General features: G+C 51.1%; 2 protein-coding genes across 3 annotated transcripts; both read right to left on the bottom strand.

Moving 5' to 3' along the window:
- Nucleotides 1-884: 884 nt before the first annotated feature.
- On the bottom strand, nt 885-8,406 carry KLK5 (kallikrein related peptidase 5). Its single transcript, XM_058708474.1, has 6 exons — nt 8,273-8,406; nt 7,921-8,005; nt 5,742-6,012; nt 4,962-5,218; nt 4,704-4,837; nt 885-1,379 (listed from the first exon to the last, which is right to left on the bottom strand). The coding sequence occupies exons 2-6, from the start codon at nt 7,991-7,993 to the stop codon at nt 1,224-1,226; spliced, it is 891 nt and encodes a 296-aa protein (XP_058564457.1). The 5' UTR covers nt 7,994-8,005; nt 8,273-8,406; the 3' UTR covers nt 885-1,223.
- A 4,446-nt stretch (nt 8,407-12,852) lies between these two features.
- On the bottom strand, nt 12,853-21,284 carry KLK6 (kallikrein related peptidase 6). 2 transcript variants are annotated; one of them, XM_058708500.1, is made up of 7 exons: nt 21,164-21,278; nt 20,325-20,375; nt 19,851-19,895; nt 19,387-19,543; nt 16,027-16,274; nt 14,749-14,885; nt 12,853-13,542 (listed from the first exon to the last, which is right to left on the bottom strand). In XM_058708500.1, the coding sequence occupies exons 3-7, from the start codon at nt 19,891-19,893 to the stop codon at nt 13,390-13,392; spliced, it is 738 nt and encodes a 245-aa protein (XP_058564483.1). In that variant the 5' UTR covers nt 19,894-19,895; nt 20,325-20,375; nt 21,164-21,278; the 3' UTR covers nt 12,853-13,389. The 2 variants fall into 2 exon arrangements, with proteins under 2 accessions (XP_058564483.1, XP_058564485.1); XM_058708502.1 differs by lacking the exon at nt 20,325-20,375 and having other exon boundaries at nt 21,164-21,284.
- Nucleotides 21,285-22,740: the final 1,456 nt, after the last annotated feature.

Genomic DNA, 22,740 nt, shown 5'->3' with positions numbered 1-22,740 from the left:
TCTCTCTCTCAAAAATAATCATTAAAAATAAAAGACACTCGCTGCTGTCATTGATCTTGAGGAACCACACACCAAGGAGAACCAAGAGAAGCAGAGAGAAGTGGAACTGGAGCCCTCACAGCCCTTACTTGGATTTCTTGGTACGCAAGGTTAAAACCTAACTATTCAAGGCACTATGAATTTTTTCCTGTTGCCAAGAGCAGATCGACCAACAACATCATTTTGGAAAACATACTCAAGATTGCCCCTCAGCTAGCGTTCTGCTCTGTTCTACGTTTTGCCCCCTAACATCCCAACTTTGAGTTATCTCTGTCATCTGCAATTATGTCAGTATTATTTGTCCGTATTTTGCACCATGGCACCCGTCTTGTGCTTGCTTACAGAGAGCGGTTGGACTGCCACCTACATTCTTAGGCTCCTCTCCTTTTCCCTCATCTTCAGAACCATCTTGTAGCCTCTTCTAATCTCTCACTCTGACTGCCCCCCCTCCCCCCCCCCCGACAACTCCTTCTTATAAGGACCCTCCTAACACTCCTCTTTCCCTGTACTCTGTGCTCATTCTATTCATATCACTTACATGCTTATTATAGTACATAATTTATTTGTCTATCTCTTTACTGTCTGTCTTCCCCTGTGAAAATGGGAGCTCCGTGAGGCAGGAAGTTGCTCTCTGTTTTGCCTGTTGTGGAATCTCAGCATCTGGAAGCTTCCTGGCACAAAATACCCACTCAAACAGCATTTGTGAAGAAAACGCAGAGCGGCTTGAGCAGATCTCTGCTTCTTGCAACTGAAATAACCCAATAGAGCAAACACAGCGGTGTGGACAGAAGTGACTTGTTTCTGGCTGCCCGGTCATTCAGTGAGTGCGGGACACCACACAAGAGTCCACTTCTCCTCAGATGCTTTATTTCTGGGACCAGATTTGGGTCACAGCTGCAGAGCAGGGACGGCCTCTGGGTCTGAGGAAGGAAGCACCGGGGAGACTGAGGTGCAGCCCTCACATTGGTCATTCTGGGAACTGTCTCTAGGACCTGAATGGAGAGACAGCATCAGCCCACTGTTGGGGAAGGGGGACCCTGATTCCAGGAGACTTGGAGGGGCTGGAGAGATTGAGATTGCTAATCCCTGTTAGGGAACAGGGGTCTGGAGGGAGTGTCATGGTCCCTGCAAGAGTGAGGACCGCAGAGGATGGGGCACACCAGAATGCCCAGTCCTGGGATGCCTCATGAGTTGGACTGGATGGTGTCCTGGATCCACTTGGTGAATTGGCAGAGGTTGGTGTAGACGCCGGGTCTGTTGGGCTGGGCACAGGGAAAGTCTCCCCAGGACACGAGGCCCTGTAGGGAGCCATTGCAAACCACAGGCCCCCCAGAATCACCCTGTGGAGGAGAAAGGTGCTCACAGAGAGGCAGAGATGTGGAGAGGTGGAGAGAGGGAGACACACAGGTGAAGAAAGGCCAGGGTGGCAAGAGATAGAGACACAGAGGCGGAAAAAGTAGAGAGGTGACGGAGACGTAGGTGAGAGAGAGGGAAGGAGAGAGGGGGAAAGAATGTTAACGTATCACTGTAAATCCAAACCTTAGAAGTTCTGTTTGCCCCTCTCTACCCAACCCCCACCTGTGTCGCCCTCACTGGGTCTCCCTGTCCCTATTTCTGTTTCTCTTTTCCAGCTTTCGATTATTGTATTTCTCCTACTGGACATGCCTTCCTTTCCCTTCCTCACTCTTCGCCTGCCCTTGCAGCAATCCACCTTGTTCTTACACACCTCACCTTTGCAGAGAGGCAGTTCTCAGCCCTCGGATGAAGCTTTCTCATCCTGGGCACCACTGACGTCGGGGCCAGATTATTCTTTGCTGTGCTGACCGTCCTGTGCATTGTAAGGTGTTCAGCAGCATCCCTGACCTCTATGCACTAGATGCCAGTAACCCCCTTCCTCCCCAGGAGACAGCTGTGACCACCAAAAATATGAACAAGCTCTGCCATGTGTCCCCTGGGGTGGGTCTGGGGGTAGGTTGAGAACCACTTCCGTGGGTTGCCTGTGTTTAACTCCCCACAGCTCCAGCAATTCCTCTCCTATAATAATACCACTCTCTACTGTCATTTCTTATGAGTGCTTATGCAAGATACTGGTATCCAGTATAAAGAAATCCAGAGCCTGGCTTCTTTCTTTGTTAGCAGACACTGTTTCAAGGCAAAAGAGCCTGGCTGCCTGTGAACCTCTAACTTTCAACTTTCTTGCAGATTAATTGTTTTCATTATATGTTGCTTAATATCCCTGCAGAGTTTCCTTTGAGAGGCAGTGACTTCACTGCTCTGAGCTTGCTTCCTCCCCTGTAAAACAGAGCTATCAATAATGGCTAAGTGAGTTAATGAGCTCATCGATGTACATAAACGACATAAAGCGGGGTCTGAGATTAGCTGCTCTTATTATGATAGTATTAGTGTTGTTACTTTTTGCTCCCAGGGGCCACACCCTGACCACACGCTGGTATGAAAAGCTACTTGAGGTCTGCAGAATGAAAAACAAAGTGCTAAACGGGGCTCCAGAAAAGCTACAGTGATTTTAAATGCTGACCTGTGGATTAGATGTGTTTTCTTCTGATAAAAATCCCTCTCTCTCTCCAGATACGTGTTTCCATGTTACGTGGGGACAGAGATGATATTGGGAAGTTGCTGCAATTGTCAGGTTTGTAAAATTCTTTTTTGGGGGTGGGGTGGGGAAGGGGTTGCCCAGCCATCAGAATGGGATGATATGCCTACTAATTGCCAGTGTTACTGAAGTGTACATCCTGCTGGCAGGGAACACCTGAATTTAAATCCCTCTAGAACCGTTGAGGGCATGAATACAGGGAAGGGTCCTGATCCCTGCAACAGTATAATTTTAATTTCTGTCATCCTCAAAGGATAGAGCTTCCATGAGGACATAAAGAAGTTCTGTATTGGGGATCAAGGAGTATTTGTTGAATATTTGCCCCCACCCATCTCTCCAGGCTCAACTCCTACTGCACCCTCCCTCAGTCTCCCAAACGTTCTGGCTTTTTCTGTCCTTTGAATCAGCCAGACTCTTCCCTGCTGCAGGACCTTTGCACATGTTTTTCTTACCCTTAGCCTTTGCAAGACTGACTCCTTCGTGTCATTCAGCCTCTACCCAACTCTTCGAGGAGGCCCTCCTAACCATTCTTTTATAAGTAAATAAATATATATGTATATTGGGGCACCTGGGTGGCTCAGCCGGCTAAGTGTCCAACTCTTGATTTCTGTTCAGGTCATCATCTCACAGTGGTTTGTGAGATCGAGCCCCTGCACTGGGCTCGGTGCTGACAGTGCAGTGCCTGTTTGGATTCTCTCTCTGCCTCTCTCTCTCCCTCAAAATAAATAAATAATAAATAAACATTAAAAATTTTTAAAAGTATATTTATTTAAGTAATCTCTACACCCAGTGTGGGGCTTGAACTCACAACCCCCAGATCAAGAGTCTCATGCTCTTCCGACTGAGCCAGCCAGATGCTCCCCAAACACCCTTTTGAATATTGTCCCTCATCACTTGCTATCATAAAACTGTGTTTTATTTCCTACCCAGTTCTTATAATTCTCTGAAATTACCCTGGTTATGCAGTTTCTTGACCACTGGGGCTTAAAGATAATTTTATTTTTTTATTTTATTTTAAGCAATTTTTATGCCCAATGTGGGGCTTGAACTCACGACCCTGAGATCAAGAGTCACATGCTGTACCAGCTGAGCCAGCCAGGTGCCCAACCATTGGAGGTTTTTTTTTTTTTTCTTTTTAACCTTTTCTGCCCTCCAACAAACTTCCAACAAGTTTGCAATCAAGCCTCTGTATTAAATATTCTCTTTTTTCAAATACCTAGCGAAAGTTTTTGTTTTCCTTCCTTAAGGCAGTTTACTAGCATTTGTCAGGAAACTTTCATACTACAGATTTTGTGGGGACAAGATATGTAACTGCCATCTGCCTGAAATTTGCCAAAACAAATAGACAAAACTGGTATCTATTACGTGAAGGGTGCCCCCTTAGATGTGATATCTGCAGTGCACAACCTGCCTAACCATACAAAGCAGACTTGATCTCTCCCTCTAGGCCAGTGAGTGCTGTCTAATATGGTAGCTCTTTCTGTCCCTCCCATGTGCTCTTTTTCTCTCTCTCTCAAAATAAAAATAACCTTTTTAAAAAAGAATGTAAAAAATCTCATTTATAAATGTTTTATATTTTCTACATTTTTAAATCATGGTGCTTGGGATACATGGGGTTAAACAGAATTTATTATTAAAATAGCTAAGTTTACCTGTTTCTTTTTAAAATGTAGCTACTATAGGGGCACCTGGGTGGCTCACTGGGTTAAGCATCCGACTTCAGCTCAGGTCATGATCTCACGGTTCGTGGGTTTGAGCCCTGTGTCAGCCTCTGACAGCTCAGAGCCTGGAGCCTGCTCTGGATTCTGTGTCTCCCTTTCTCTCTCTCTGTCTCTCTGCCCCCTCCCCTGCTCATTCTCTGTCTCTGCCTCTCACAAATAAATGTTAAAAAATAATAAATAAAATGCAGCTACTAGAAAATTTAAAGTTACATGTGTGACTCACATATTTCTACTGGACAGGGCTGGGTTCCCAGCACTTAGCAAGGTTTCAGGTTACAGAGTTGGCACTTGCTGTGTATTTGCTGAGCAAATGCAGAAGTCTCAAGCCTTACCTGGCAGGAGTCTCTGCCAGCCTTGTCACCAGCACAGAACATTGTGGAATCTATCTGTCTTGGATAGGCCTCCTTGCACCTGTCGATACTTAGCACGGTGATGTTCAAGCACTGGAGGACCTTGGGGAATTTAACTGTCAGAGACACACAGAGTAGGGCCACAGTGAGCAGTGAGAAAGACAGGGAGGGGCAGTGCTCAGAGACAGAGGGGGGGAGAAGGCAGGCAGGGGTGGGGTCGAGAGGGGCCTGGACACTCACTGCTGGGGCTGCTGGTCGTTCCCCAGCCAGATACCAAGCATCTGGTTCCAGCAGACGGACACCGGGAGGAGATGTTGATGGGCTTAACATACTGAGTTTCACGGATTCTTCTGTTCAGTTTGATGAGCATGAGGTCATTGGAGTGGCCGGGATGGGAGTAGCCAGGATGGGGGATGGATTTGATCCCCTGGAACATCTGCTGCCCAGATTCATAAACGGGTGACAGGGAATGGTGGCCGAGACGGATTCTGAAAAATCTAAGGCAGATGGTGCAGATTACCAACAACCCCGAACCCTATGCTTTTATCCAGTTTCAAGCACATCCCAAATCTCGTCCCATCCCCGACTCCACCCATCCCATCCCCAACCTGAATCCTTTGTGTACACAGAAACCACCACATGTGCATCCCCAACACGATCTAACCACCCCAACCTCAAACCCAACCGCCTCCAAAACTCCCCATAACTCTAATCCCAACCCTACCCTCAGCCCCATCCCGACCCCGTGTATCTGCGCCCCACCCCCTCCCAAACTCTAAAGCCACTCTGAATCACATCTCCATTCCAAACCACTCAGCATATGCACCCACCCCAAACCCAACGCGCGCCCAACTCCCACCCCCGCCACGATCCTTTCTCCAGCCTCAGCCCTCTGCCCCCCATCTCCATCCTTAGTCCCATCTCAACTGTACCCCTTCGTCATCCCCGCCGGACCCTCATCTCCATGCCCCCACCCCTGCCCCCTGCCCTGTCCAGTCCTGCTCTTAGAGCCCCACTCACTGCTTCCGGCAGTGGGCGGCTGTGAGCAGCCACTGCGGATGCACCAGCACGGCCCCACAGTACAGCTGGTTGGGATGCATCAACAGTGCAGCCTGCCAAGGCTGGCCGAGCTTCTCGCAGTCGGTCCCGTTCACGATGCGGCTGCTGCTGCCTTCGTCTGCCCTGGTGTCTTCCTGGGCCCCAGCTCCAAGGTCCCGCGTGCTCCCAGAGGGCCGCGTGCCGGCGTCAGAGGGGTTGTCGCAAGAGGTAACATCGTTTGCAAGAACAGGCTCTAGGGGCAGAAAATGGGCGGGGTTTGGGGACGGGGCGGGGCTTGGGCGCAGAGGGTGGGCCTTTGAGCCAAGAGGCGGGGCCAGCCAGAGGTCGTCTGACTTCCGAAGGGCCCTTACACTGAGGGGTGGGCCCGGGGCTTTAGGGGCGAAGGCTGGAGTCTAAGGGTGAAATCTCTGATGAGGGGCAAGGCTTAGAACTCAAGGACAGAGTCCAGGATCAGGTGGTTTACTGGACTCTGACTGCACCTCAAGATTCCTGGGAGTGGCTAGAGCTTTGTGGGCGGGGCCAGGGAGGGTCAAGTTGGACGACCCCAGAGGCCGAGCCAAGGCTCAGCGGGTGGAGCCTGGGGAATGGACCGGTGACCAGGGCTTTAAGGGTAAGACCTGGGCTCAGGAAGTGGGGTCAGGCCTGGAGGGGGCAGCTGGAGAGGCCAGGGTCTCTTAAAGAGCCCTGACTTGGGCGAGGAGGTAGGGGCTGGGCTCTAAGGGCTGCAGATAGGACCGGAAGTGGAACCTGGCCAAAAGGAGGGAGAGCCATCCAGGTGGGGCCTGGCTTGCGCCGCCCAAGGGGACCCTGACTATGGATAAAGCCTGGACTAGCAGCGCGGTTGAGGAAAGGGGGCAGAGTCAGAGCCCCTGGGCGGAGCGAGAGTTGGGGGAGCAGAACCAGGAAAGTGCTCAGCTAGAGGCGCCGGGTGGTGGCAGAGAGTAGGCCAGATTTTTTGCCTTCTCAAACACGAACGTACCTCCTGAATCCTCCTGCCAATACCGTCCGCCCTACAGACAGACACGGATACCTCACTCCATCGCCAGTCCCCCATAGTCCGTTTAGTTGTTCACATTCTTGCCAATGACCCAGAGATGCCAGGCACTGGTGCCGCCTTCATTTATGCACACACTCCAAGAAACATGCGCACAACGGCTGTCACCAATAGGCGCGCGCACACACACACACACACACACACGCGCGTGGTCTCCCCCGGGATGGCTACAGGCACAGCTCCGTCTCATGGTACACACACTTCCCAGGTACACGCACTCGGTGAACGCCTCACGAGACCTCATGCACCCACCCAGTGTCTCAGTGATACGAATGCACGTATACATCTATGCAGAGACCACCACATGCACTTCTGCCCACAGGCACGTTGGCCTGGTGACAATATCACACTCAGTAAACCCAGCATGGGACAGTGCAAGTGACCTGGCATCAGCCACCCGCACACAGCCACTGCCTCCTAGTGACAGCCACTTCTATTAAGGCAGGAATGGAAACTCCACCCACACAGCTGTGCCGTCACACAGCCCCCTATAAACACACAGTCACAGACACGCACCCATAGAACCCCAAGCGGTCACACAACCCAAATATAGCCACCCGTATTCTTGCACTCAGCCACAATCACACGATCACAAACGGCTATCTGCAAGTACCTGGCCACACATTTCATGGTAACAAGCATGTTTGTTACCTGCAATCTGGTGACACAGGGACAAGAGCCCCAGATCCCTGCAGTCATACACAGTGACACACATAACGTGCATACAAGCACCCGCACAGACACTGAGCCACACATGATCCTATATGCACACACACCCAGTCACACAGTCACACACACACACACACACACACACAGCCTCCAGGGTAATGCACCTGTCACAGGCAGTCACTTGATATGGGAAAAGGTCCCCTCCCCACCCCCCCCCCACCCACCCATACACACGGTTACAGGCACACAGCCACACACAATCACTTGATCACAAATACGGACACCGACTCCTAGTCACCCAGTCCTGGAGCCATACCCACAGAGTCTCCCTGGGACAAACACTCCAATGTCACTCAGAGAGTCACCCACAGCCCCACCCACAGTTTGCCAACAGGCACACACAGGGGTTCTGGTTACCTCTCACCCCCAGAATCAGAGCCGTGATCAGGGCACCGACCATCCACGTCCTGGGGGGTCCTGCTGTAGCCATGGCCACTTGGACCTGGTGGGAAGGACAGAGGGCAGGGTGGCCCAGGTGATTCTGGGAGCCCTTACCTCACGTCCCTTTCTTCCCTGTCCCATTTCCCAGGGCAGAGAGGAACCACAAGGACATTGCCTTCCAATCCCCCAAGAGCTACAGACTTCAGAGGAGCAGACATCCAGCCCTCTCCAGTTGGGCAAGGAGGGAGGATAGAGAGAGTGGGGATGCATCCAAGCCCAGAGCCAGAGGCAGACACCTCTCCTCCCAGTGGTCTTCCCCAGGCCTCACCTGCCAAGCAAGCGTCCCCCCTGGTAGGGGCTGGGGAACCGGCTCCCAGCTCAGCCACAGACTTCTCAGGTCTGCGCCGTCCTTCCGTGCCTCCTCCTGGGCTCCGGGCACCCGGCCTGGGTTATAACCACCCACTGATCCCCGGGGCGCATTCCCAGGTAGTGAGGCGCCCCGTCAGGCCTCAGCAATCACTCCTCCTGCCTGCCCCCCACCTCCACCTCCAGAGCACCCCCTCCCACCCAGTCCCAAAGGCCACTCCCTAATTCCCTGGCCCGGGGAATGGGGAGGGGTCTCCGCGGGGCTGGGCCACCTCGACCTGCAGCCCCTGCCCCCCAGCCTTGCATTCGTGCTTCTGACCTGCTCTGGGCGCTCTTCTTGGCGCCAGGATTTTTCTTTATTTTCCATGCCTTATACTCCTTCCGCTTCTCTCTGTCCCCGCCTTATAGCTTTCCCACCTGTGTCTCTGTTTTTTTGTTTTTGTTTTTTTTCCAAACTCTTACAGCCTTCTTTCTCTGTTTTTGCGTCCCTCTAAATCTTTCTGAGAAATCTCTCAATATAAAGCGTCCACCAAGTATCTGTTTTTGGGTGTCTCCCCCTATCACACATCCCGCCCCCCGCGGCCACCTCACATCCTCCCCCACCTTAGGATTCCCGTCTCTCTGTGTGCCTCCGCGTCTGTCTCTCAGTCCCCCCCCCCCCCGCCTTTTTCTGTGTCTCTAACCCCTGCACTTTATCTGCCTCTGAGGTTCTCTCTCTTTTTAATGGTTCTGATATTTATTTATTTTGAGGGGGGGGGCGGAGAGAGAGAGAGCAAGAGGGGGAGGGGCAGAGAGAGAGAAAATCCCAAACAGGCTCCACACTCAGCTTGGAGCCAGACTCAGGGCTCAGTCTCAGGACTGTGAGATGGTGACCTGAGCCGAAATCAGGAGTCAGATGCTTCACGGACTGAGCCCTCTGGGCGCCCCTAGACTTCTCATCTTATTTTCCTTTACTTCTCTTTTTCTTTTTTTACAGCTTTGAGGTATAATCGGAGTACAATAAACTGCGTATATTTAATGTGTACGATTTGATGAGTACGATTAGATGAGTTTTTTTTTAAATTTTTTTTTTTTCAACGTTTTTTATTTATTTTTGGGACAGAGAGAGACAGAGCATGAACGGGGGAGGGGCAGAGAGAGAGGGAGACACAGAATCGGAAACAGGCTCCAGGCTCCGAGCCATCAGCCCAGAGCCTGACGCGGGGCTCGAACTCACGGACCGCGAGATCGTGACCTGGCTGAAGTCGGACGCTTAACCGACTGCGCCACCCAGGCGCCCCAAGATGAGTTTTGACATACATACACCCAACCATCACCCCAGACAGTGAGCAAATCCATCACCCCCCTAAGTTTCCTCCTATCCCTTTACGTGCCAGTGATTCTCAGTCTCTGTCTCTCTATACCTCAGGGTCTCTCTTTGCATCCTTCCTTCTCTAATACCTCTCTTTCCTCTGTGATTCTGTCCTTCTTGATCTCCCTGTTTCTGTCTCTGCGTCTACATCATTCTGTCCCTCTGTCTCTGTCTGTCTCTCACTGGCTCTGAGTATCTGTATCTCTGTGTCTTTCTGTCCCTCAGCCTCCCTCGCCTTGTATTTTGGAAGCCACTTTGCTAAGGGATCCCTCACCCCTCCTGTCCCTCACCCTGAGGTGGGAGCCACAGGGCAGAAAGGGGCAGGGATCCAGTCCGGTAGGGGGGGAGGGCGCCCCCCCCCGCCCCCCGCCCCTTGCCCCCCGCCCCCCGCAGAGGCTTTGACTGGGCTGGCACAGCCAGGCGTGGGTGAGAGGGTTGGGCAGGGCCACCTGTTGATGGGGAAAGAGGCCAGAATAAGGGGTGGGTGGCTCCTGGCCCTGTAGGAAATGGGGCACTGGGTGGGGAGCCCAAAAAGTGGCTTCTCTATCTCCAGTCCTGGGTCATCTGGGCTTGCCTTTCCTGATCTTTTCTCCATTTGGTCTCTTCTTTCTGTCTGGCCCCAGCTCTCTGCATCTGTCTCTAACAGTGTCTCCAAGTCTGACGCACTGGGATGTAAGAGCCCCTTACTCACTCAACAGCTCCTTACGGGGTACCAGACTGAGGTGAAAAAAACCAGACAAGGACCCCTGGAGATGATCCCTTTGGAACTCACATTCCTTGAGGGTAAAACCGAACTGCACTGCTCACGTCTGTAAGCCTGCACCTGTTGAACCAGAGGTTTTAGAGACCTTGAGGTTGCTTTCCGTGTGTAGGGGGAAAAGAAACTATTCTGAGGTTTATCTTGATTATAATTTATATTGCATATATTAAAGTGACAATTCCAGCGACCCAGTCACTTCTTTTCTTAATCTTTCAATGCTGGCTTACAGCCCTTTCAATTCTAGATCTCTCTTTTTTTTATTCTAGGTGGTTCTTTACAATAATGTTTGGTCTCATTTACAAACTAAGCCAATCAAGTCTCTTCAAACATTTTAAACTACATTTCTAAAACCAACACATTCAATCTCTTCCGGAAGCCCTTCAAATTTTAGACATGCATTTAAGTAAATTTACACACCTGTGTACATCACACTTGTGCATAGGATCAACGTTATAGTCTTTCCAGTCTCCCAACACTGGACGTAAATTTGGTATGACTCCAACTTAGCACACAGGCTTGCTGTGGAGATTAAGTGAGTTAATATATAAAGTCCGTAGACCAGTGCCTGGCATGTGCTAAGTAAGTGTTTATTATTAGTCGTATCCATTAAAGAAGATAATTCTTGGGATGCCTGGGTGGCTCAGTCAGTTAAGTGTCCAGCTCTTGATTTCAGCGGATTTCTCACGGTTTGCGAGATCGACCCCGCGTCAGGCTTTGCACTGAGTGTGGAGCCTGCTTGACATTGTCTTCCTCCCTCTCTGCCCCTCCCCTGCTTGTGCTCTCTGTCTCAAAATAAATAAATATCTTTGAAAAAGGAAGACAATTCTCTCTCAATTAACTGAAGTTGATTTAGTTCTTCTGGACATCCACTGACTGGCTCCTCCTGGTGACTCTGGCGCATTTCATGGCCCTATTTGTCATTCATAACCTTCAGAAGGGATTGGTCAAGGCGGGCCCAGGCCATTCACATGACAATATTTCCGTGTACACATAAAAATCAGCCACTCCCTGCCATCATGTGGCTTGATCAACTTTCACCTTGCTTAGATTTTTAAGACATGCATGTATGCTTTTTCTCTAAATCTGAAGACCGTTGCAACTGAGGGTCTCTGTTCTTTTAAGACTTCCTCTGTCTTTGGACCACATAACTCTCCCATTGTAGAATAACACACGACTGACTTTGAACATTTCCTATGATGCGATTGCTCTGTTTAACAACTTCCAATTTTGTTCTATGCTGTGCTGGGTAAAAATAAAGTTGCAGTAAATATTGAAACAGATGAATTGCTGTCTCTGATTCTCCCTCTGTTCCTAAATATTTCTCTGCTCTTAAATCCAACCCCATGTAGAGCCCTCTTTTCCCTCTCTCTCTGGGAGCCCCTACCCATCCCACTCACCTCCCTGGAAGGACACCTGGCTTAAAGGCTGTTTTGCCTTCCTCAGAGATGATGCATAGGGGTTGTAAGAAAAGAAGGCTTCTCTGAGGACAGGGACAGGCCTGGGACTTGGGGGTAGAAGTGTTTACATTGGTTAGGGATCACGTATGGTGCATGTTGGTGGGAGAAGCCCAGAAAGCATGAAGAAGCCTGGTGTCTGCTCCCTTCATTTCTTAGGGGGACCTACAGTCTCTCCTCCCCTCTGCCCATTGCTGTCCCTTCAAATGGACCACAGCAAGATCTTTCTGGTGCACAGATCTGACCCTGTCCTTTTCTCAAGGCCCTCGGGATCAAGGCCAAGTGCTTCTTCCTGGCATTCAAGGCCAACACTGCCTTCTACTGACCCACACTTTCAGCCACACCACCCACTCCTCCTTCCTCAAACCCTGGCTCCCTCATCCTGAGTGATTTGCCATCACCTGAGTGTTGTGCCATCTGGGCCACACCTGATGTTCTCACACCCTCAGGACTTTCTACAGGTTCTCTCCTCTATGAGAATGTCATCCACCCAACCCTTTCCATACAGTGACCCCATATTCAGCCTCCTTCCCCAGACGACCCAGGCGCCACTCAGCCCTCCTCTCTCTCTGCACTGTCATTTCAATCTCCTCCCTGGCCTCCAGTCTCCCCTCTCTGGTCCATCCTGTACAAAGCCACAGTGCTGCTCCTGCTCACAAGCCTCCCATGGCTCCCCACTGCCCTCAGGAGAAAGTCCTATCCTCTCAACCTAGAGTCCGCGGTCTTTTGGGATCTGGCTCCTGCTCTGCTCTCCCATCTACACACAGTGACCTCCCAGCCTTCTCTCCTCCCTGCTTTCACTGCTACAAAAGGAGTGGAGGGGAGAGAGCCACCATGAAGGCTAGAACCAGGTGGAGTACTCACAGATGTCTTCTTAGAGGGGAGGAAAAACCAGACTGGGCTGTAAAAGGTATTTAAGAATATCTGGGTTTCAGAGAGGCAGACATGGAATAAAAGCAAAAAAAAAAAAATCACAATAATAATAAAATCCACTCTTTATTGTTCAAGCAGGTGTGTTAGGGTGTCAGGCCCTCTTGTCTGTGTTCCACACATTTGGAATCTTGAATCTTCCCAATGACAGCTGCCACCTAATAAGGAATGTCCTGTCATTATCCTTACGTTACAGATGAGAAAATCTACACAGTGAAGGAAGTCACTTCCTAAGGGCAGACGACTAGCAAGGAGCAGAAATTTGCCAGACTTGTGACCACCCTTCTGCAAGAAGGAGTAGAGCCCATGAGACAACCAGGAAAGAAGAGATGCTTGGAAGGAGTTTTCCTGCATTCTCTTAGCGGTGGGGGTAAGACCTTAGCTCATATCCCCACTTGCCCCCAGTGATGCGAGGATGGGGCTGGGGTAAAATCAGGGTGAATTTGTGCTGTCACGTCGCTGCTTTTATTAAGCATTAAGGGTTGGATCTAGGCAGGTGGGGGGAAGGTAAAGTCTTGGTCAGAGATATTCTGGAGCCAGCAGGTGGGGGTCACAGGTCAAGAGTTGGATGTCACATGTCAGGGTTAGTTGGCCTGAATGGTTTTTCGGATCCAGTGGCCATATCTGCAGACATCAGTGTAGACTCCTGGCTTCTCCTTGGATCCACAAGGGACATTTCCCCATGACACAAGACCTCGGAGACGGTCTCCACACACCAGCGGGCCCCCGGAATCGCCCTGTGGAAAAGAGGGAGAGAGTCAGATACAGAAACACACACAGAGAAAAGAAAAAGAGACACTGACTCATGGCTGGTTCAGTCAGGGGAGAATGCAACTCCTGATCTCGGGGTTGTGAGTTTGAGCCTCATGTTGGGTGTAGAGATTACTTAAAAATAAAATCTCTTTGGGGGGTGGGGTGGGGACGCCTAGGTGGCTCAGTTGGATAAGCGTCCGACTTTGGCTCAAGTCATTATCCCATAGTTTGTGAGTTTGAGCCCCGTGTCAGGCTCTGTGGTGATGGCTCAGAGCCTGGAGCCCGCTTCAGATTCTGTGTCTCCTTCTCTCTCTGCCCCTCCCCACTCGTGCTCTGTCTCACTGTCTCTCTGTCTCAAAAATAAACAAAACATTAAAAAAAGAGAAACTATTAGTTGTAATCAGGCCCCTCTTTACAAAAGCCAGATCTGAACAAATTCACACTATTTCTAATCTGGGGAGTGGGGATTGGGTTCCCATCTTTTTTGCTTCTCTTTTTATTGAAGCCACAGGGGATAATGCGTACTAAGTTAACTGACTGCAACAATCATTCCACAATATATGGAAGCCAAACACTATGCTATACACCTGAAACTTCTACCATGATGTATGCATGCATGTCAACAAAACTGGAGCGAGAAAAGACAGTTTTGGAAATGAGGTCTGTCTGATTGCCCTTTCTTTGCATCCAACTTGCTGTGTATCGCTTTCTCTGTCTCTGTCTCTTTCTCCCTCTTGACTGGTCTCTTCACGTCCCTCAATGCCCCGGGGTAAATTTTGCCATAAATAGGAGAGATCTGATGGATGATGGGGAAAACAAAACCCCCAAGTTAAAGGAGGTATTTGGGAGTGGGGATGAGCTCTGTCTCTCTGCAGCTGTGGTCTGCCCACCTCCAGAGCTCGGCCATGTCCAAACAGGACTTTCAGGGGTTCTGTCTGAGGAAGGATGGTCCCCTCACACCATCTGCCTCCTTATTGTGTCTCTCTGGTTCTTGACCTCTCCATCTCCACCCTTGTCTCTACTGGCTGTCTTTATATCTCTGCCTGTTCCTGGCTGTGTCTCTGAGTATCAAATTAAGACTCTCTTCCTGGGATTGTCCCCCAGCATGGAAAGCTCTATTTGGGTCTGTGTATCTCTCTCTTCCTGTCTCTGCTCTTGGCTATGTCACTGGCAGGTCCTGGTGGCCTCACCTGGCAGGAATCCTTCCCGTACTTTTCATCCCCAGCACACACCATGTTCCGGGTGATCTGGCTGGGGTAGGCACGCTCACACTCCTCATGGGACACCAGATGGATGTATGCACACTGGATGGTGTTAGGAAATCCACCTGCAGAGAAAGATGGGCCAGGCTCATCTCACAACCTGTCCTTCTCACGTCCTCACCAGCAATCTTCCAACCCCTATGAGTCACCTCTCTCCTATTGGTCCTTACTTCCCCCTGGTTTCCTTCTTCCTATTTGTCTTTCTTTCATAAAAACCCATTGGCTCTGACTCTTGATTGGTCCCTCTTTACATCATTCTTTCCTCTCATTGGCCCTTCTTCCTTATTAATCACCTTTTCTCCGGGAATCCTCATTTCTTATTGGTTTTCCCTTTCTCTAAGGTTCTGCCTCTACTCTTCTTTTTCATTGATCCCACCTTCTTCAGTTGTTCCAGGGGACCTCTAGACTCTATTCTGTTAGTCCCTCCTCCACCCTTTCATCATTCACTGGACCCTTCTTTCCATTGGTTCATCTTGACTGGCCAACACTTGACCATTGGTGCTTTCCTAACTGGTTTCATTCCCTGCCCCTGCTCCCATTGGCTCTCCCTTCCTATTGGCCCTTCATCCAGTGGTCCACCTCCCTCATTGGCTCTTTCTAAACGAACCCACCTCCTTCATTGGCTCTCCCTTCCTATTGGTCCTTCACCCAATGGTCCACCTTCCTTTTTTGGCCCTTCACTTAACGGCCCACCCACCTTCAGTGGTTCCTGCTGACCCATTAGACTTGTTCCTCCCCCAGTCCTCCGTCTAGTGATTCCTCTTGACCACTGACTCTTCCTCATTGGTTCTTCTCTATTATCACTCTCTACCCCATTTGCACTCTCAATTAACATCTTTCAGCTGGCTGCCATGCTTTATTGATACCTCTTCTTCCATTTGTCCATCCTCCATTTATCTCTTCTTGATCATCTGTGCGTCCTGATTGGTTTCTTTTGATCATTGGCCTCCTTCTTGATTAGAATCTTCCCACTGACCCTCCTTTTTCATTGATCCTTCATCTTATGGCCCATCTCTCCATACCATTCACTCATGGGTCTACTTTCTCCACTGACTGTTCACTCATTCGCCCTACGCCCATATTTGCCTCCCCTCCACACTGACCTTTCACACATTGACACACTGCCCCATTGGTCCTCACTATGAGCCCACCTCCTCCATAGCTTGTCACCCATTGGCGCTTCCCCATCACCCTCCTCCTACTGACCATCGGCTGTCTTGCCCCAGCCTAGGATGTGGCAGCTGGTGTGGTTGGCCGAGCAGTCTTGCTCCAGGGGGAGTGGTTGAATGCGTTCAGAGAATTTGGCTGGGTGAGACAGGCGTAACAGCATGATGTCCTGGTCATGAGTGGCAGCATTATAGCCAGGGTGGGCCACAGCCCGGACAACAGAGCTCTGCTCCTGGAAACTCTCCCTTTGCTGAAGGTTGTGTTTCCCCAAGTAGACCTGAAGATTCCTGGGAAAGAGGAGGGCTGGGTCTTACCTGGAGCCCTTGGACTGCAGCTGAGACTTCAGAGAGGGCTGTGATGGCAAGAAAGGGTGGCCTGGTGCACCATGAACCATCTGTCCTGTTCTCCTCCCAGCTCAGAAAATGACAACTTCATCCTTCCAGAATAACCTTGGAGACTATTCTTGACTCTCTTTATTTCATGCCTCACATAAAAGCTGTCCAGAAATCCTTTTGGCTCTCCAAAGTATATCCAGGACGTGACCACATCTCGCCCCCACTGCTGCCATCTTGGTCTGGAGCCATCACCTCTTACTAGAATGTTGGCAGAAGCCACCTCACTGGACTCCTCGTTTCTGCCTTTGCCCTTCCACAGTCTATCTTCCACAAAACAACCGGAGAAATTTTAATGACATAAAATATCCTGCCTACTCCTGTCCCTCCTCTGCTCAGGCCCCTCCCGTGACTCCCATCTCACTCAGAGTAAAGGCTAAAGTTTTCACCCTAACCCACAAGGTTCTGCACATCCTATCTTCATCACCTCTCAGATATCACCTCAACCCACTCTCTCCCTCTCTCCTTCTGCTCTAGCCACACTTGCTTCCCTGACTTTCCTTGAACACAGCAGTCATCCTATCACCCCAGGGTCTTTGCACCAGCTGCTCCTTCTGCCAGCAACTCTTTTCCCCTGATAGCTGCATGGCTCCCTCCCACACTTCCTTCAAATGCCACCTTCTCAGTGAGGCTTTCCCTGATGACCCAATTTAAGTGCAAATATCCATCCTAGTATGCAAGTCCTATTTCCCCTTCCTGCTTTCTTTGTCACCAGAGAACCTACCATTACCATCTGATATACTATATCTTTACTGTTAAATATTTACTTGTTTTATTTTCTTTCTTCCTACCATAGCAGCACTGTTCAATAGAACTTTCTCAGGCATGCAGCTGTTTGATATGGTGGCCACTAGACACAAGCGGCTACTGAGCACTTAACATGTGGCCCCTGGATTTGTCATCCCATTGCATTTTTCTTAATGTAAATTTAATTGGCCATTTGTGGCTACCACATTAGGTGGCACAGCTCTAGAATATCAAATGGGATTTTTGTTTTGTTCAGATATAGTGTCCTCAGTGCCTAGACCTGTGTCTGTCATATTTATGATAGATAACCAATGAACATTTGTGAAATGGATCAAAGAGTCACTCCTTTGCTCAAAGTTTTCTCATGGCTCCCCATTGCCCTTGGAATAAAATTCCTTCCACCATCCTCTACCCTGCTGTGAACTGGTAAATTTCTTAATGCACTCCAGACTGTTTCCACCTCAGGGCCTTTGTCTTTGCACTTCTGCTGCTCTAAATGCTCTTCCTCCCTCTTCATTTGTCTACCCTTGTTCATTTTCCATGCCTCAGCTTGAACTTCATCTCATTAGAAGGTCCTTCCTGACACCCTCCTCTATCTAAAGTGGGTACCTCTGTTTTTTTTCTCTTAGGGAACATCCCTGTTCTTTTCCTCCACTAGACTTAGGGTAATTTGTAATTCTATGATTTTCCATGGGCTTGTTCGTTAAAAAACATTCTGTGCCTTTCTGCTCCTGTGTTCCCAAGAATAGAGGCTCTGTATTTCTCTCATCCACTGCTAAGTCCCCACTGCTCAGCTCAAATCTGGCTCTTAGCAGATGCTTTGATCAATGTGTACCAAATGGATGAACGAGAATGGTGAGCGCAATGCCTGAGCATGGGGGGGAGACCGTGCAGGGGACCCTTAAGTCCATAACCTTGCATGACTAAACCCCTCCCCCCACAGTGGGGAGTGGCACCTGTAGGTTTACAAACACTTGAATTGCCACTTACTACATCTCTGAGTCTCAGTGTCCTCATCTGCAAAATGGGGCCAAGAGTCCCTTACTGTGGAGATTCCAGGAAATATATATATAAACCGCTTAACTCAGCACCCGGTCTGTAGTTAGCGTTGAACAAAATGGCAACTGTTAATCTAACTAGTGGTCATTAGTGCCCTGAGGATTAGTCCTGGGCCTTCTTTGCTTTTCTACCTATGTCCACTTTTTGGATGATCTCATCCCACCCTGTGTTTAAATACCACTTATCTGTGGTGACACCTTCATGTTTACTTCCAGCTCTGACCTCTCACCGGAGCACCAGTGGCTTACCTTCATGCTTCTTGGACATCTCCCTGGTATCCCAGAATCACCACGGCTAAAGCAAAATGTCTGACATTCCTCTGCCCATATCCAACCTGGCTCTCTTTCCCTCTCCCCTGACTCAGAGAGACACCACAAAACACCCACTTGTTTGAGTCAAATACCTGGAGGTCAGCCCTGCTTCTTCCATTCTACATCACCAAGTCCTGCTGGCTGAGTCTCAAAATACCTCCCAAACTTTCCACCTATCCTCCGTCCCCACTGCCACCACGCTGGTCCAAGCCATCATCCTTAGGTTAATCTACATGCATCCCTTCATTTCTCCTTGCCCAGCCCACTTTCAATATGGTAGCCAGGGTGCTCTAAAGAAATGTGAATCAGGGGCACCTGGATGGCTCAGTCGGTTGAACATCCGACTTCAGCTCAGGTCATGATCTCATGGCTCATGAGTTTGAGCCCCACATCGAGCTCACTGTGGTCAGCCTGTCAGCAGGGAGCCTGCTTTGGATCCTCTGCCCCCCTCTCTGCCCCTCCCTTGCTTGCATTCTCCCAAAAATAAATACATTTTTTTAAAAATGTGAATCAGATCGTGCTGCTTCCCTGAATGAAACTCTCCGGTGGCTTCTCACTGCACTAAGAATGAAATCCAATGAGCCATTGCTACCTACAGGACCCCGCACGATCTGATTCACCAATTAGAAGGTCTGTTGTTCATAAAGGCAGCAATTTTGCTTGTCTTTTTCACTGCTGTATCCCCAGGGCCCCAGACAGTGCCTGACAGATAGTTATTGCTCAGTTAAATACTGGCCAGATGAACCTGGTTACCTGGTGGTCTTGTGCTGGGGCAGGGGGATGTGTGTGTTACTTTGTGCCTGAAATCTGCAAGACCCCTCCCCCCCCACACACACACACCCATCGAGGCCTCACTGCAACTACTCCTCACTCCCAGTGGGGAGACTCACGGCTTTTTGCAGTGGGCAGCGGTGAGGACCCACAGCGGGTGAATGAGAACCCCTCCGCAGAGCAAGTGGTCTGATGTGTAGAGGGCAGCTTGGTAGGGGTGAGACGTCTGCTCACACGGTCCGCCATGCAGCACCTTATTCTGCTCCTCTGCCCAGGCTGAGAGAGGAAGGGTCTGAGTCAGGGAGGAAGCCTGGAGACACCGGGTGAATCCCCCAGGGTGAACCCCAGGTCATCTCCTTCCCACCCCCACCCTCAAACTCTTCCCCATCTTTCAGACCACCTCCCACTCCCCTTCCTGTCTGCGCCCCCCCCCCCATCCTTAACCTAGCTCCCGACTTCCTCCTCACTCCAAGCCCACCCCACCTCCATATCTGTGCAAAGCCCATCCCCATCCTCAAACTCCTTCCCATCAGCAGCCCCCACTGCACCCCAAACTGCCCCATCCTGTCCCCTTTCTTCCCACCTGCGGCCATCAGGATCAATACCACCAGCGTCTTCGTGCCCATTCCTGAGAAAGGAAGCCAAATGCTCCTCAGTCTCTGCCTCAGACGAACCCCCGCCCCAGGCCCTTCCTCCCATCTTCCGCCAGCCCCCCTCCACTCCAGCCTGCATGTTCTTCTGGCCCTTGACATCTGTCCTTCACCTAGCCTCCTGATTTCTTGTCAGTCTAACCATGACTTCCATCCTGGGGTCCCACGAGGGCGGGCTGAGCGAGAAGCCGGAACCGCTGGGGCGGTCAGCGGCTCACAGTGTGATTCTCGTTTAGTCTCTTACTCCTCTGGGCTCCAGTGTGGCTGCCTGCCCACAGAAGGGCATGGCCCAGGAGGGGCTCTGAACTTCTTCCCTCCCCATGGGGTTTTTCTTCTGCACCTTGGCTCTGTGCTTACCCTGTCACTCACCCCACACCTGGAGGTTCTGGGGTGCAGTGTGATCTTACCTGCTGGGGGCCGGCTACCTGGGGGTCCAGAGGACTCCTGGCCGAGGGGTTCTTGGGTTGGGGCAGGGACAGCACGTGCGCAGGCAGATAGACAAAGAGGCAGAGAGAGTCAGAAATGCAGGGTGTTATGGGGAGAGATGGGACACTGAAAGCAGAGAGGGTGCCTAGGAGCCAGAGCCAGTGAGACAGACAGCAGAGGATGTATGGGCTGTGGGGCCCAGGCCAGACAGACACCCGGGCTTCCTGGCCTCCCTGGAAGAGGCTGTTCCTGTCCCCAGACACTCCTGGTGCTTCCTTTTAACCCCTGTCTCCCCAGGTCCCTGAGGCAGGAGGCCGCCCCACCCTTTCCTCCTCACCCAGACCTCCCACACACATTCCTTCCATCCCCACAGCCCCATGGCTCTGCTCCTGATGACCCCTGACTGGGCTTCCATGGAAGGGAACACCAGCCCCTGAGTGCACTGGTGGCCTGGACTTCTGGGTCTGAGGGAGGAGGGGCTGGGGGTCTGGACTCCTGGGTCTGAAGGAGGAGAGGCTGGGGGTCAGACTCTAGGTTCTGAGGGAGGAGGGGAGGGGGCCCTAGAATTCTAGACCTTCAGGAGAAGGGCCTAGGCATGCACACTCTTGAACCTAAAGGAGAAAAGATGGAAACTTGTCCTCCTCAGTCCCTAGACTTCTAGGTCCTTAAGCAAGAAGATGTCTGAGGACCCAAATACCAATGCCCAGGGGAGCAAACAGTGCCCCCCAGCCTGCAGGGATCCCACCACCTCTGGGCCTGCTGCCCTCAGGTGCTGAAAACCAGGCCGTGTGGGTCAGTGGGGTTGGGGTGATTCACGCACCTGCCCGTAAGTCCCTCTGTGGGTGCTGACGACCTCCGTGTCCCCACCGTAATCAGCAAGCCAGTGAGAAAGCATGTGTCACCAAGCTGGCATCCGCCTCTGCCCTGGGCTGGGGCGCAGGCCCTGGCGCTGTGGGGAAAGGGGCCTCGAACAATCGGGCTTTGTCCGCCCCCAACACCCAGTGCCATGCTCCCAGAAGCTCCGTTTCTCAACCTCTCTTCCGGGCAGGCGGGCGGCTGTGTCAATAGCTTCCCTTTGTCCCTGTCTGACAGTCCTGTTGCTGTCCTTTGATTGTCCACCCACCTCTGCCCGGATATGAGGACCTCTGACCCTCCTGGTCCCCCTGCTTTAAGTCTGCCCACCTCTGAGGTCTCACTGTCCACCTCTGTCCCCTCTGGCCACGGTGAGGGTGTCTCCACATCCGTCTCTCTCTTTCTCTTTCTGTTTCTGTCTTTCTGTTTTCCTGTGTTTCTTCCGCCTCTTTCCCCATCTTTTTCTCTGGATCTCTGTCTGTCTCTCTCCCTGTTCTCTGAGTCTCTGTTGACACTCTCCACATCTCTGTCTGCTTATCCTCCCCTGGCTTCCCCTGCATTTCCATGAGAAGCCTGTGCCCTTGCCCAGATGTGGGTTAGTTTAGGGAGACGGGAGGGTTTATGATGAGATTCAACATGTAGGGAGAGGCTGGGAAATAAGCAAGGATGCAAGAAAATGCGAGAGGGATGTGGGAGTGCAAAATGGGGGCTTTGGGTGTTATGGAGGGATCCAGGGGGATTTGAGGAGGTGCCTTTGAAGCTGGACCTTGAAAGTCGGGCCTGGGGTCAGGAGAAGCAGGGCATAGAGGCCTGGCTTGTGGTGGATGTGGGCTGACGAGCAGGAGTGTGGCTTCGGGGAGGGAAATAAAAATGGATGTGATGAGCACAGAGCATGAGAAGGAAAATAGGGACTTGTGGGCCGATCACTGGACATGAGGACAACTGGTATCAGTAATGTCCACCTCGGCACCAGCTTGGGCCTGGCACTGGGGGATGAAAGTCAACATTTGGCATTCAAAGTGCTCTCAGACTGCTCCCATGCTCCCAACCTCCTCCAGGCCCCTCACACCCACGTTCCCACTGAACTCAGCATCTTCTCAGAACCCACCATCCTCCCTGACAACCGGCTGGATCTCTCACAGCCCGGCCCAGCACCTTCTCTCTCTGTTGGCCCCCTCCTCTCTATCCCCATGTCCCTGATCCCAGCTCAGACCTGCTTGTCGCCCACCTGGAGCACCACCCTGGGCTCTTCCCCCTTCTCTGTATCCTTCCCTTGACCCCAGAGGGGTCTTCCTGCACCCAGAGCTGACCCTGCCCCTCTCCTGCTCATAGCCCTACTCTGGCTGCCCCATCATCTCTGGGACAAAGTCCCAGCCCCTCAGCCAGGTGTTGGGAGACCCTTCAGCATCCAGGGCAGCACTGGTCAATAGAAATATAATGCCAAGTATACGTGCACTTTTAAATTTTCTAATAACACACTTCTTTTTTTTTAAATAGTAAAAAGAGGGACATCTAGGTGTGGCTCAGCCGGTTGAACATCCAACT

This window comes from Neofelis nebulosa, chromosome 17 (genome assembly GCF_028018385.1).
Source record: "Neofelis nebulosa isolate mNeoNeb1 chromosome 17, mNeoNeb1.pri, whole genome shotgun sequence".
Taxonomy (NCBI): domain Eukaryota; kingdom Metazoa; phylum Chordata; class Mammalia; order Carnivora; family Felidae; genus Neofelis; species Neofelis nebulosa.
Note: the sequence above shows the minus strand (reverse complement) of the source record. Positions and strands in the feature narration are given on the sequence as shown.

Coding starts and splice junctions, on each gene's coding strand:
- KLK6 (XM_058708502.1), bottom strand. CDS start 19,893: ATGGGCACGAAGACGCTGGTGGTATTGATCCTGATGGCCGCAG. Junction 19,544..19,850: donor ATTGATCCTGATGGCCGCAG/GTGGGAAGAAAG, acceptor TTCCTCTCTCAG/CCTGGGCAGAGGAGCAGAAT. Junction 13,543..14,748: donor ACGGGAAGGATTCCTGCCAG/GTGAGGCCACCA, acceptor TCTTTTCCACAG/GGCGATTCCGGGGGCCCGCT.
- KLK5 (XM_058708474.1), bottom strand. CDS start 7,993: ATGGCTACAGCAGGACCCCCCAGGACGTGGATGGTCGGTGCCCTGATC. Junction 6,013..7,920: donor TCTGATTCTGGGGGTGAGAG/GTAACCAGAACC, acceptor TTCTGCCCCTAG/AGCCTGTTCTTGCAAACGAT. Junction 5,219..5,741: donor GCCGCCCACTGCCGGAAGCA/GTGAGTGGGGCT, acceptor CATCTGCCTTAG/ATTTTTCAGAATCCGTCTCG.